At 39.8% G+C, this 12,163-nt stretch overlaps 1 protein-coding gene across 1 annotated transcript; it reads left to right on the top strand.

The window, feature by feature from the left end:
- Positions 1-5,408: 5,408 nt before the first annotated feature.
- On the top strand, positions 5,409-11,546 carry LOC146328445 (UDP-glucuronosyltransferase-like). Its single transcript, XM_084717462.1, has 5 exons — positions 5,409-6,311; positions 7,967-8,098; positions 8,569-8,656; positions 8,786-9,005; positions 11,059-11,546. The coding sequence occupies exons 1-5, from the start codon at positions 5,451-5,453 to the stop codon at positions 11,339-11,341; spliced, it is 1,584 nt and encodes a 527-aa protein (XP_084573588.1). The 5' UTR covers positions 5,409-5,450; the 3' UTR covers positions 11,342-11,546.
- Positions 11,547-12,163: the final 617 nt, after the last annotated feature.

The following is a 12,163-nucleotide window of genomic DNA, read 5'->3' as shown; positions in this document are numbered from 1 at the left end:
GACAGAGAGCGCCTGTGTTCTTTATTTCAGGATGATGACACTTGGAAGTTCCTGCAGGAGTCGAGCGCTCTGGATCCGAGGTTCAAGAACAGGATTGACTCGGATGAGATTTGGTACAGAGTGAAAAATGCTGCAGTTCTGGTTGCAACTGCACAAAAGGTACAGAGTTCTATTGTTTTTTCTGCTGTTACACTTGTTTAATGTCTGTATTCTGTAATTATTCGTATTTGAACTCACTCATTAGACCTCATACTATAGATTCAAAGTCTCTTCCTGTCGTCAGCTATCTCATAAACTCTCATAACCTGTTTACTCCTGGTATTAACATGCATCTTGAGTAATCTGACCACAGGTTTACAGCTTTACAGTACCTATAACAGATCTCATGTCCCTGCGTGGTGTTGCTGAACAATAGGAGCTGATACGCTGGGACAAATGGGCACGATTCTTTCACACAGAAAGAAATAACATTATATACATTATATAACATCTGCCAAATTGTTGGCAGTTCGATACACTTCAGACATACAGTAGCCAGTGGTACAGCAATGGCACGACAAACTGACAATGTTTTTTACAGGGAAAGAAACATTTGCAAAAATTGCCTTTAATGCTGAATATACAAGAAGGCACAGAAGATTTAAAATTTGCCTTAGCCATTTAACATAATTTAAGTTTCTCCTCACCCAACAACATGCAATTTCTTAAGGGCGTCAGAGGGTATTGCTGTTACTAATTCAGTGGTGAAACCAGTAGAAATAATGTGTTCACAAACATCTACTCCTTATCTTCACAGGTAAGAGAGCTCAAACACATAACTTGCATCACAGTAAACCAAATGGAAATCAGACAGCTTTTATGTGTATTTACAGGACATTATTTGAGTAGGTGGTCTTTCAGTGTAGCCCAGGACACATTTGCGTACACACTGCCAAAAGAATGAGGTTGCATGCGGCTCAAACCATCTCCCATTGTTGACAAACTGATTGGATCTCAATGCGTCTTGAATACATTTAGACCCAGGACACGTTAATACCAGGCTTAAGGGTCTCAATTGAAGTAATTCAGAGTCATTTACTATTCCTGTAAATGTTATTCTTATGGTGATGTGACATACTGTTATTGCTGCTATTTTGTCAGTTTTTGGAATAATCCATGTCAGTATTATGATTAAATTTATTCTTTAGGTATCAAATCAGGAGGGACGCCCACTTTTGCAGGAGCACAGTGATGCTGGCGATGAGCAAAATGATTCAGATGAGGTAATGCCATCCACACGACAAAAAACAGTTGTCACATATAATCCGGGGTGTCTTGTTGAACCCTTTTTGCTTTATTTCTGTTTTACAGTCTCTGTTACCCAAAAGGCCGAGGTTATCAGCCCTGGAGGAGCTCTTTGAGGAGGAGGACAGAGCCCTGAAGAGCCGTTCAGCAGCGGAAAAGACACATTCAACACCTGAACGAGTCCAACATGAAATCCAGCTGTACAGAAACCTGCCTGCAGTCCCCTCATCAGCAGACGCTCTGTCCTGGTGGTGGGAGAGACGGGACGCGCTGCCTCTCCTGTCTGAACTCTCCAACTCATACCTGTGTGTCCAGGCATCGTCTACTCCTCATGAGAGATTGTTTTCCTCGGCAGAGGACACAATCAGCCAGGAGAGGGCGCACGTTCTACCAGAACAGGCGGATATGCAGATTTTTCTACAGAAAATTTCTTAAAGGTAGAATTAGCAGGATTTGTAAGTTGCTGTTTGTAAATGCATAAGAAAGATAGAGTTAATTGTTGACTCTCAGTCCCAGGACATCAAATACCAATATTTTTGTTTGGTAAAGCATCCAGAGCACAGAAAAATAAGGACAAAATAAGATCAATACGTGCAATGCTAAACTCCTGTTTTTAATGCCGTATGTGCACATCATTCAGCGTGCAGCTACATTAATATTAATGAATTATGTCTGGTTTACCTAATTTCTATCATGAGTTAAATAATTTTGTGCATATAATGTAAATGAAATATTTTTTATATTTGGTTATATAAGCTAAAATTAATATTTTTACATCATAAAGATAATGTACAAAAAGCTTTTGGCTTTTTGTCTAACCTGAATGTATTTTAAATAATAAAATCACAAACTCTTCTTGACAGAACTGCAGTTTTAGTGAGGTCTTGATGGAAAGACATGGATATTTGAGGAGCATAGTGCTGCTGCACAACAGTATGATCTTAATATGTAACCAGATTACTGTTACTCTTCATTCAGCAGTTTTTACCACAATAAATCCTATTTTGTGATATTTAAGTCAAGTAAACATCTATTTGAGTAGAAAATGCAAGCACTCATTTTTAGTAGTGGAAAAAAAATAAAATTTGTACTCAAGGAAAAGTACTGTTACATAACTGAACTATTGCTCAACTGTAAATAAAATTACTGGTGTTACAAAAATAATTGGATAAAAGTTCAAAGAGAACCAGACCAGTGATTTCCATCTAAATGACTCCATACTGCTGCTCTGTTCTGCTCGGTGGTCACAGTAACCTACAAATCTGTGACTGCTGCAGTGTTCTGTTTTTTTTCGTATGCCATGGTTTTCATTGGCCCGTTTACAATCAAATAGCTGTTTTTTTTTAAATATGTTTTGGGGGCTTTAAGCCTTTAATTCAGAGGACAACTGAAGACATGACAGGAAAGGGAGGAGAGAAAGTGGGGAATGACACGCAGCACAGGGCCGGGTGGGAGCAGAACCCACAGCCACCGCAGAGGATTTGGCCTCAGTACATGGGAAGAACGCTCCATCAACTGAGCCACCAGGCTGCTGCAGTCAAATAGCTTTATAGGCTTTAGATATGCAGATGGATACACTGAGTACATGATTATGATTTTAAGTATCTGTTGATTATTAAAATGTAATACATACTTAAGTACAAGTAAAACCAAGTAAAACCATCCAAAAAATGACTTAAATACTGTGATCTGAGTAGATGTAATGAGTTACTTCCACCCCTGCTCATTTCAGCTGGTGGGTTCACCACATTCTTCACAAGTAGTAGTAATATTAGTACTGAATCAGTCAGTCATAGTACCCAACCCAATGAGAGTTGTTTTGTTTGGTGGTTCTGTTTTTACTCTGAGCCATAAAAAATAAATAAAATATGTCCACCAGTGCCATTGGATGGGTTCAAACCTATTTGCACTCAACAAAACAAGCAGCTCAATCGTCCATAATCAGTTACAGGTTTGTTGTTATCTGGTTTGTTTGTGTTTGATCCACAAAGTTCAACTTGCTTTACTCCTGATATTCTTCTGATAACCATATTCTTGCTCTTGAGTCAGGGACATTCAACTTGTAGCCCGTGAACCGAATCAGGCCCCTGTTAGGATCCCAGGTGACTCCCCAGCATTAGTAGGTGAGCCTTGTTTTACCTTCGCAGTTGTTGACTTGTGGTCCTATCGGCTGGTTAGGAGGGGTGAGGAGGTTTTATAACGGCTCCTCAAAAGTTGTGAATCACGACAACCGTGAGAGGTCCTTGAGCATACAGTCATTAATGTGCACAAAAAAAATTAGGTCAGGGTAGTTTGCAAGATTAGACGAGTTCCAGCCCCACTGGTCATGCACTCACTCGACCCATCGCATGCAACAGTTACTCTCAGTCAGTCTCCCACGGTAAAGCAAGTTGTAACTGAGGGTAAAGTTCCATAGATTACATTGTAAGAGGAGGGTGTTGGTGTCTTATTACTGCCGGCTTTGCACGCCACCGGTCCCTGAACACTGGTTGTAGGTTTATATGTGTGCGTGTGACTAGAGTGAGTGAAAGAACCGGTAAAATAAGGGCACACGCAATGGTCTGTAAAGCACGCACACACACGTCACACAGGATACGAGGAGCAGCCAAAGTAAACAGGCATTCTACGCTGCAAACATGCAGAGTCATGACTTGCAAGCACATGTCAATGCTTGCAACTCTGATTGTAAAGAAAATATATGAGTAAATAACAGAATACAAACAAATGCAGTTGGCATAATGAATAAATGGAAGGAAGAAAATCATTTTTGTTACTGATATGGAAAAAAACACTGAACTTATTTCTGTTAACGTATTTAATTTGATAAACATACTGTATTTATGCCAAGAGTCTTTGTGTTATTGTGTGACCTCAGTGTTTTAACCATTTGATAGGGTTGGGTATCGTTTGGATTTGAACAATTCTGACTCAGATTCTGCTTATTGATTTTGGTTATTAATGATTCTCAGTTTTGATTCTTTGAGTGTCCTCTGACATTCTTCACAGCAGAAACAGAAAAGTATTAACAGCAGAAACACTAAGCTCAGCTAATGTTAGCTAGATAACTGTAACAACAGTGGTCTCTTTTCTGGTGTCTTGAATATTTTGAGATTTCTTTTACTGTAACTATAGAGAAATCTCCCGTCCTTGTAAAGCATGCGTCAAACTCAGGGCCTGCAGGCCGAGCACCTCACCAAGAGCTTACAAATATCATTTGTGTAACACAGTGAAATGCTACTTAATGTAGAGCATACATAAAAAGAAAAAGCTAATGTAAGGCTATAAACAAACTACATCATGGTCACGTCACTTCAACATTAGTCACACTATGTGACCAGTTTTTAGAGTGATGACATTTAATGTCCGAAACAACCACTGTATTCTGATTTTGTCACTTGTTATCAACTGGTTTTTTTTAAATGTAAAAAGCCTCAAAATTTACAAGAGGCGTATTTACTGACAAAACATGAAAATCTCTTAACCTTGTGTTAATTGCGGATCTTATTTCAGGCAAATAATGAAAACCCTAATCAAAAAACCCATTGACTTCAAGACGAGGGAACCAGAAGTGCTGTCATGTCTGGGTTTTAGGACTCGTTCATGCGGCACTCTGTAGGCGCGGACAAGTAGTCAGGTCAAATCTGAAACTAGCACAAGTGAAATTTGTGTAGGGATTAAGTAAAAATTCTCAATTATTTGTTAGAATCTGAATTTTTTAAAATTGATTCTGATATGTAATCAGTTCTTGATGTCCAATCCCACCAGTCCAGGCAGCAGTAGACCTGCAATTTCTATGATCTGCGAGGTAATTTTACAGATATTTGGCTTATAAAATGGCGATTTCCCATCAGAAAAGGCTATCTTTTGTAACGCAGTGAAAACATTTTTTTAGGTGGCTGAAATACATTTTGCTGCTGACCCTGTCCACAGCAGTTTATTGTTTAGCTTCCTACACCAGTGCTCCTGCTACTTGTGTCAACCTCCATCTACTGTACACTGATTATGAAGTACTTTATACAACCCCACTCCAAAAACTTTTGTCCCTTTAAGTTACTGCAGAATTTAAACAGACAGTGACTCACACTCTCACACACACATATAAAGACGCCTTTTATCAACAGCTGCCAGTCTTACAACCAGTCAGCGGACAGTACAGAGAGGAGGCAATGAGCAGCAGGGTGTGGTTTCCTACACTGGGGCTGGCGGCCTGGCTGTGCTGCCTCAGTCTGGGGCCCGTTCAGGGGGGGAAGGTGCTGGTTCTTCCCGTGGATGCGAGCCACTGGCTCAGCATAAAGATACTGGTGAAGGAGCTCAGCCGCAGGGGCCACGAGGTGTTGGTGCTGGTGCCTGAGAACAGCCTGTTGATGAGCAGCTCAGAGAGCTACAAGACTGAGATGTACCCCGTTCCCTATAGCAAAGCTGAACTGGATGGAAGTTTGAACGATCTGACAAATGGAGTGTTTACCAAACTACCACTAATCACAGATAAGTCAACTGATTTGCAGCGTTTGCTTAACTTCACAACTGTGCGGGTGAAAGGTTGCGAGAGTTTGCTGAACAACCAGCCTGTGATGAGTCGACTGAGGGGAGAGGGCTTCGATGTTGTGCTCACAGACCCCTTCCTTCCCTGCGGCCCCGTCGTGGCTCATCTCTTATCCATTCCAGCTGTTTACTTCTTGAGTGGACTTCCGTGTGGGCTGGAGACCAAGGCTAACCAGTGCCCCTCTCCTCCTTCCTACGTTCCTGTGGCTTTCGCTGATACCACACCCACCATGACCTTCCTCCAGAGAGTCAAAAACATGGTCATGTCTATTATTGAGTCCTACATGTGCAAAGTCATGTATTCCAGTTTTGATGAACTGGTCAGCAATTATGTGGAGGACGGCATGACTTACACGGAGCTTCTTGGTCATGCTGCTTTCTGGCTTCTCAAGTATGACCTTGTTTTTGAATGGCCCAGACCTCTGATGCCAAACACGGCTTTTATTGGAGGCATCAATTGTGCAAAGACATCTCCTCTGCCAGCGGTGAGTATTTAAACATATGCCAGAGTAAACATCTGGAGTCACATACACTTACTTTGTGATGAGAGTCTTTAAACTTAAATAAAATAAAATCTTAAGAGTACCCCAGTCTATAGTTTTATATGTAATGTGCTCTACAAAGTGTTTTTCTCTTTAGTTTGTTGTTTCAGTCGCACCGACTGCAAAATCTGCTCTCATCACTTTTTTCAGCAGCGACTGGGCAACTGTCTTCACCACAAAATGCTTTGACAAAGTTAGTAATTACTGAGATTATAAATGATTGAAAGTAATTGATCATCTAACAGCTAAAGAGTCAGATATTTTTTACGAACCTGGATCAGACCAAAACAGAGCCAAAAGGAGAGTTAAAATTGGATTTGGTGTCCCAGAAACACAACTCCTAATGAGTGCTAATGTTGTGCCATAACTTCTTCATATGTAAGTAGGCTATTAAATATAATAAAATTACTTTATAAGATGATATGTCCAATATGTTTTACAGCTTGTTGCTGATTTCTTCTGATCCCATATCAATGCGGCTTTAAATCGTAGCGGGATACTTTTGTCCGGGGCTTAAAATACTGAAAATACTTGTTTTGAACCAGTCAGCAACTTTTCTGACTATAATTGTTTTTGTAAACTTGCGTTAACATACCACAGTTGTTCACATACTTTTTTTCTGGCAGGCCCCCACTTCAGAAGCTGAAAAGAGTTCACGTCCTTCCACCCCACATTTTTTAATCGGTCACTAACAATAACTGGGGAAGCAACTGATAAAAACAATATTCAAGTTGAGTTTTAGTGAAATAAAGGTTTAAATGTTGCATCAGCAAACTCCTGCATGTGTATTTTCTCCACATAAATCATATTCATGTAAGTTTGTGTATTTCTCTCCTGGTCATCTGTGACCCTCCCTCCAGCGGCTCCACTTAAGTGCCTGTTGTTGTTTTTTGCTCCATTTTTTTATGCTTTGTTGTATGTTTCAGTGTGTTTAAAAAACACAACTGTTACTAAGTTGTTTAATTGAACTTTATATCTTTATTTATTATGAATTTATTATAAATGTTTGTATATCTAATTATTCATTTTCATTCATCTGATTTTCTAGCTGGCATATTCTTCTATTTTACCTCTTATTTATTTACTTATTACTTTTGAGTTTTTATCCTGCCTCTGGTGTTTCCTCACATTGATAGCGCTTCCTCAGTTCCCATTTTAATGAGTGCTGTTCTTATTTTAGTCTTTACCATCACAAAGTCTTTGGTCTGTGTCTGTGTCTGTGTGTGTCCGTGTGTGTGTGTGTGTGTGTGTCCGTGTGTGTATGTGTGTGTGTGTGTGTGTGTGTGTGTGTCTGCGTGTGTGTCTGTGGGGTGGAGGGTGGAATTGTTTTTATTGTGTGAAGCACATTCTGTTACTATGAAAAGTGCTATATAAATAAAGTCTTGAATGATTTATTGATTGATTTATCTCAGTGACTTAAAAAAAAAAATAGAGTCAGTTGCTAGGTAACAGACACAAAAGTTGATAATCAACGTAGTATTGAGAATTTAGGATTTCCTAATGTCAGATAAAATGAAGAAGTAAGATGAGAAAGGATTTGCATCTGTTTTTTGCACATCCTTAATGTCATTTTTGTGTCTTTTCCAACCTCTCTGCAGGACCTGGAGGAGTTTGTGGATGGCTCAGGAGATGACGGCTTTATTATCTTCACCCTCGGCTCGATGGTGCAAAGCATGCCTGAGGAGATCGCTAAACAGTTCTTTGATGCCTTCCGGCAAATTCCTCAAAGGGTAAAAATAACCATAAATCACTTTCCCCACTCCATCCAATTACTCACATCAGTCTTTGCAAAGAACTCTGCTGGTGATTTTTGTTAGCTTAAGTTTCTCGCTACACATTAGCCAGAGATTTTTATGCGCCGAGACCACAATCAGTTTGTACCACAGGACCTTGTACCCTGCATTGCCTTGTTGAAATCATGCCAAAATCTCAGTCGGCCTCTTTCATGGCAGCCATATTGATATGAAACAGTGGTGTAAACACGGGTGTTAGGAATGATACTAATTATGGTCCTGTTCTGTTTAGTATAGCAGAGCTTTTGTGATCTAATAGTAGTACCCTCACTCTGTTTGACCTGAATGGACCTGTACCTTAATTAGTATTATTAGTAACACTACTATTTCATGTCAAAATGGCTGCCTTTTCATTTCATAAACACGTTGCAGATCAAATGTTATAAATTAAGAGGTTTATGTTTCAGGTTGTGTGGAGATACATTGGAGTCCCTCCTGCAGATGTACCTGAGAACGTCAGACTCATGAAATGGTTACCTCAGAAAGACCTTCTTGGTGCGTTTATCCAGACACATGTATGAGCTGCTGCCATCATGTCATGAATCATCCTAATTAATCAAAGTATGTTCTAATGAAATCGCCTGCGATCGAACCTGTAATTGATTCTGTTTCTGTGCTCCTCAGCCCATCCCAGAGCTAAAGTCTTCATGACCCACGGAGGAATCCACGGTGTCTACGAGGGTATCTGTAATGCTGTACCCATGTTGATGTTTCCGCTGTTTGGGGACCAGGGGGAGAACGTACACCGCATGGTGTCCCGCGGTGTTGCAGAGAAACTCAGCATTTATGATGTGACAACTGAAAAACTACTGGCTGCACTGAACAAAATCATCCATGAGAAAAGGTAAGTTATAAATCATAAAATTACCCATAGATGCAAATTAAATTTACATTCAGTGATACCAAAATGTATTGTGTGAATCTAAATGCTCATTTATGCTTAACGTTCACTATGCATATGGATACGGACAGAGCCTTCTGTCTGTACTCTGCATTCATTTCAGCTGTATTTGTGCAGGGAAAGGCAGCATAAATGAGCCTTAAATCAGCCTTAAATTTGTCCACCCAAATATGAAAATTCAGTCATTATCTACTCACCCTCGTGCCGACTGAAGGTCAGGTTTAGTTTTTCAGTCCAGTAAGTGAATGGTGACTAGTTTTCAAATGTGAAAACACAACCAGAAAAAAATAAATAAAATAAAATGCCTCTATACTGCTCATCTGGTGTAATCCAAGTCTCATAAAGCCCCAACATGCCAAGCTGATTGAAAGACGTCATGTGCATCATATTTTTATCCTGAATCTTCACTGTAGATAGTTTCGCTTGGAGCCACGTTAACATTCACATGCACACTGTCTGAACTGGTTGTGTGTGGAGTAACGGTGTGCTTGCGCAAGTGAGCAACATGTCAGGGCTTTAGGAGACTTGGATTACACCAGCTGAGCAGAATTAAGGCATTTCATGTTTTTTTGGTTGTTTTTTTCTGTTTGTAAACATGGCACCATTCACTTCCATTATTTTGGAGATTGTGCAACACTGTTTTCCTGTGAAACTCCAGTGTTTTGTGGACTAAAAAACTAAAACTGACCTTCAATCGGCATGAGGGTGAGTAGATAATGACTGAATTTTCATTTTTGAACTATCCCTTTAAGAAATGTGTTGAATGCATTAGTGCTGGGTAAAATTAATCCCGTATTGCATCATTGACTCCACCCTGGATCAACTTAAACCCACTGTTTTTAATGTGCATGAGTTTGTCATGTTTGCTTGTCTGTCAAGTGCCTGCACAGCCTTTGTCCACTCCCACAGTTAATTTCACTTTTGTCACCTGATTAGACCTCTTATCTGTCTCTATTTTATCTGACTGTGTGGGCATCTAGAGACTGTAGCTGATTGATATCGTTCTGTTATTTGTACTCTTAAAGGTGCCCTATGAAGACAAAAGTTCTGTTTGCATTCAGGGTGTTTTCACACTTGATCCCTTTGAAGGGCTCTAAAACAGCTCTGGCATTTAGTCAGCATTTTTGTGAACACTCAAAAAGATCTCAGACCCCTCTGAAGTGAACTGAACTCAGACTTCGCCAGAGTGTGGTCCGCTTCTTAACCTGCGCATTGTGAACACGGGGAGCTACAGGTTTGCTTCGCCCTTTATCACCATAATTTAGCCTTCTAGGCTTGATGTAGACAGATCACATGCTACTGCATTCGTCTTCTTCATTGACTTTGTTGGCTTTATTTGTTGATGAGTTACCACCACCAACTGTCAATGACCACTCAGTGACAGTTGGTGGTGGTAACTCATCATGGTTTGAAACCATGCAAACATGAAACTTTGTATATCTTTGTACATCTGATGTACACATGTACAAAGACACGATACAAACGAAATACTCTGATTCACTGGATGCACACTGCGGGTAGAAGTCTGCAGTTGGCTGCTTGGTTCAAGCGGCATTGTGGCATTTGCTATCTGTGTTTTCAGAGGCAAACAAGAACCTCCGAGCTGCAACCTACACACTGAAAACTGCAACTTAGCACTTGGGATTTTAATGGTACAAGTGTAAACAAGCTAACAGCTGTTAACTTTTCTTTTGCAGTGATGTGGTTATTTAAATACCACAGGTCACCTCATGATGTGCAAATGTTCCACCATTACAGCAACAGCACTGTCGCTGCATCCTGAGATTAGCTCCCCAAGACATTTGTGATTGGTTTAAAGAAACGCAAACAAGGCAGGTGTGTTTTCCTGTAGAGCAGATTGTGTATGTGCATGGAACCAGACCTCTGTCCAGCACTGAGCGCTGTGGAGAGAAGTATGGCTTTGCGAGACTACAAATAAAATGGTGATGTTACAGTAAAGACATTGACCTTTTTTTTTTTTTTTACTTCTATGCAGTTACCAAGAGAAGATGGCGGAGCTGTCTGAGATACACCTGGACCGTCCCGTTCCGCCTCTGGACTTGGCTGTTTTCTGGACTGAGTTCGTCATGAGACACAGAGGAGCCCCACACGTGAGGGTGGCTGCATATGAATTAAACTGGTTTCAGTACCATAGCCTGGATGTTTACGGCTTTTTGATCATCGTTCTCCTAACTGTTCTGTGGTTGACGCTCAAATGCTGCTTGTTCTGCACCCGCAAGTGTTTCAGAAAGGAGACTGCAAAGAAAAAGAAACAGTAGTGTTTCTAATGCAACATTCACTGAGTTGTATACTTACATATCTATGTGTGGATGTGAGTGTGTGTAATGTGTCTGTATGTAAAAAATGTGTGTGTGGCTGTGTGTGCAAAATCTCAACCATAGTGCCATTACTGCATTATCTTTAACACGTATGTAAAATGAAGCTGGCAATGATTGATTGAAGCAAATAAAATGAGTTGTTTTTGAACTTTATGGATGTATTTATAATATACACATCAGTATCCATGCAGCTCCCTTTTCTGACCATCATGCAGTTACTTTAAAAATTACATTTCCCTCTATTTTGTAGATCTCTTGAGACTTGTGTCTTATTAACAGTCATCTTTTACATGATAAAGTCCAAAGTGATATGACCTACTTGGTGGAGACTCTCTTTGAAGAAGCCTGTAAACAAAAAGTCATTTGGTCAACACTGGGAGCTTCTTAAATTTGAAATTGAAAAATATATGAGATCCTTTGGCAGCAATTTAGCAAACTTAGGAAATCCTTGAAACTTGGTTCAATGTTGTCTCTTAAGTGAACCAAATTTATGTTTTTTTGGAAAATCAGAAAGACGATGGGAAAGCTGAATTAAAAAACTGTGTTGCTGAAACTGGAAGAGTTTTGGAGACAAAATTTCTAAAGCTCAGGGAGTTTGTAAGATCAAGAGGGAAGTAGATGGAGGAAGATGAGAAAAATGCATCTTATTTCTTCTAATTAGAAAAATACAAACTGAAAAAAAAAATTATCCATAAATGCTTTGAAAAATAATGTTAATCTTGTAAATGATTACGAAGTGATAGCGTTTCATGGAAAACTTTA

The sequence above is a fragment of the Lutjanus erythropterus genome, chromosome 4, assembly GCF_056507025.1.
Source record: "Lutjanus erythropterus isolate fLutEry1 chromosome 4, fLutEry1.hap2, whole genome shotgun sequence".
Taxonomy (NCBI): domain Eukaryota; kingdom Metazoa; phylum Chordata; class Actinopteri; order Lutjaniformes; family Lutjanidae; genus Lutjanus; species Lutjanus erythropterus.
Note: the sequence above shows the minus strand (reverse complement) of the source record. Positions and strands in the feature narration are given on the sequence as shown.

Bases quoted from the DNA above. Each gene is read 5' to 3' on its own strand.
- LOC146328445 (XM_084717462.1), top strand. From the start codon at position 5,451: ATGAGCAGCAGGGTGTGGTTTCCTACACTGGGGCTGGCGGCCTGGCTG. The intron at 8,099-8,568 runs GTAAAAATAACC...TTTATGTTTCAG, and splicing joins TCCGGCAAATTCCTCAAAGG to GTTGTGTGGAGATACATTGG. The intron at 8,657-8,785 runs GTGCGTTTATCC...TGTGCTCCTCAG, and splicing joins ACCTCAGAAAGACCTTCTTG to CCCATCCCAGAGCTAAAGTC.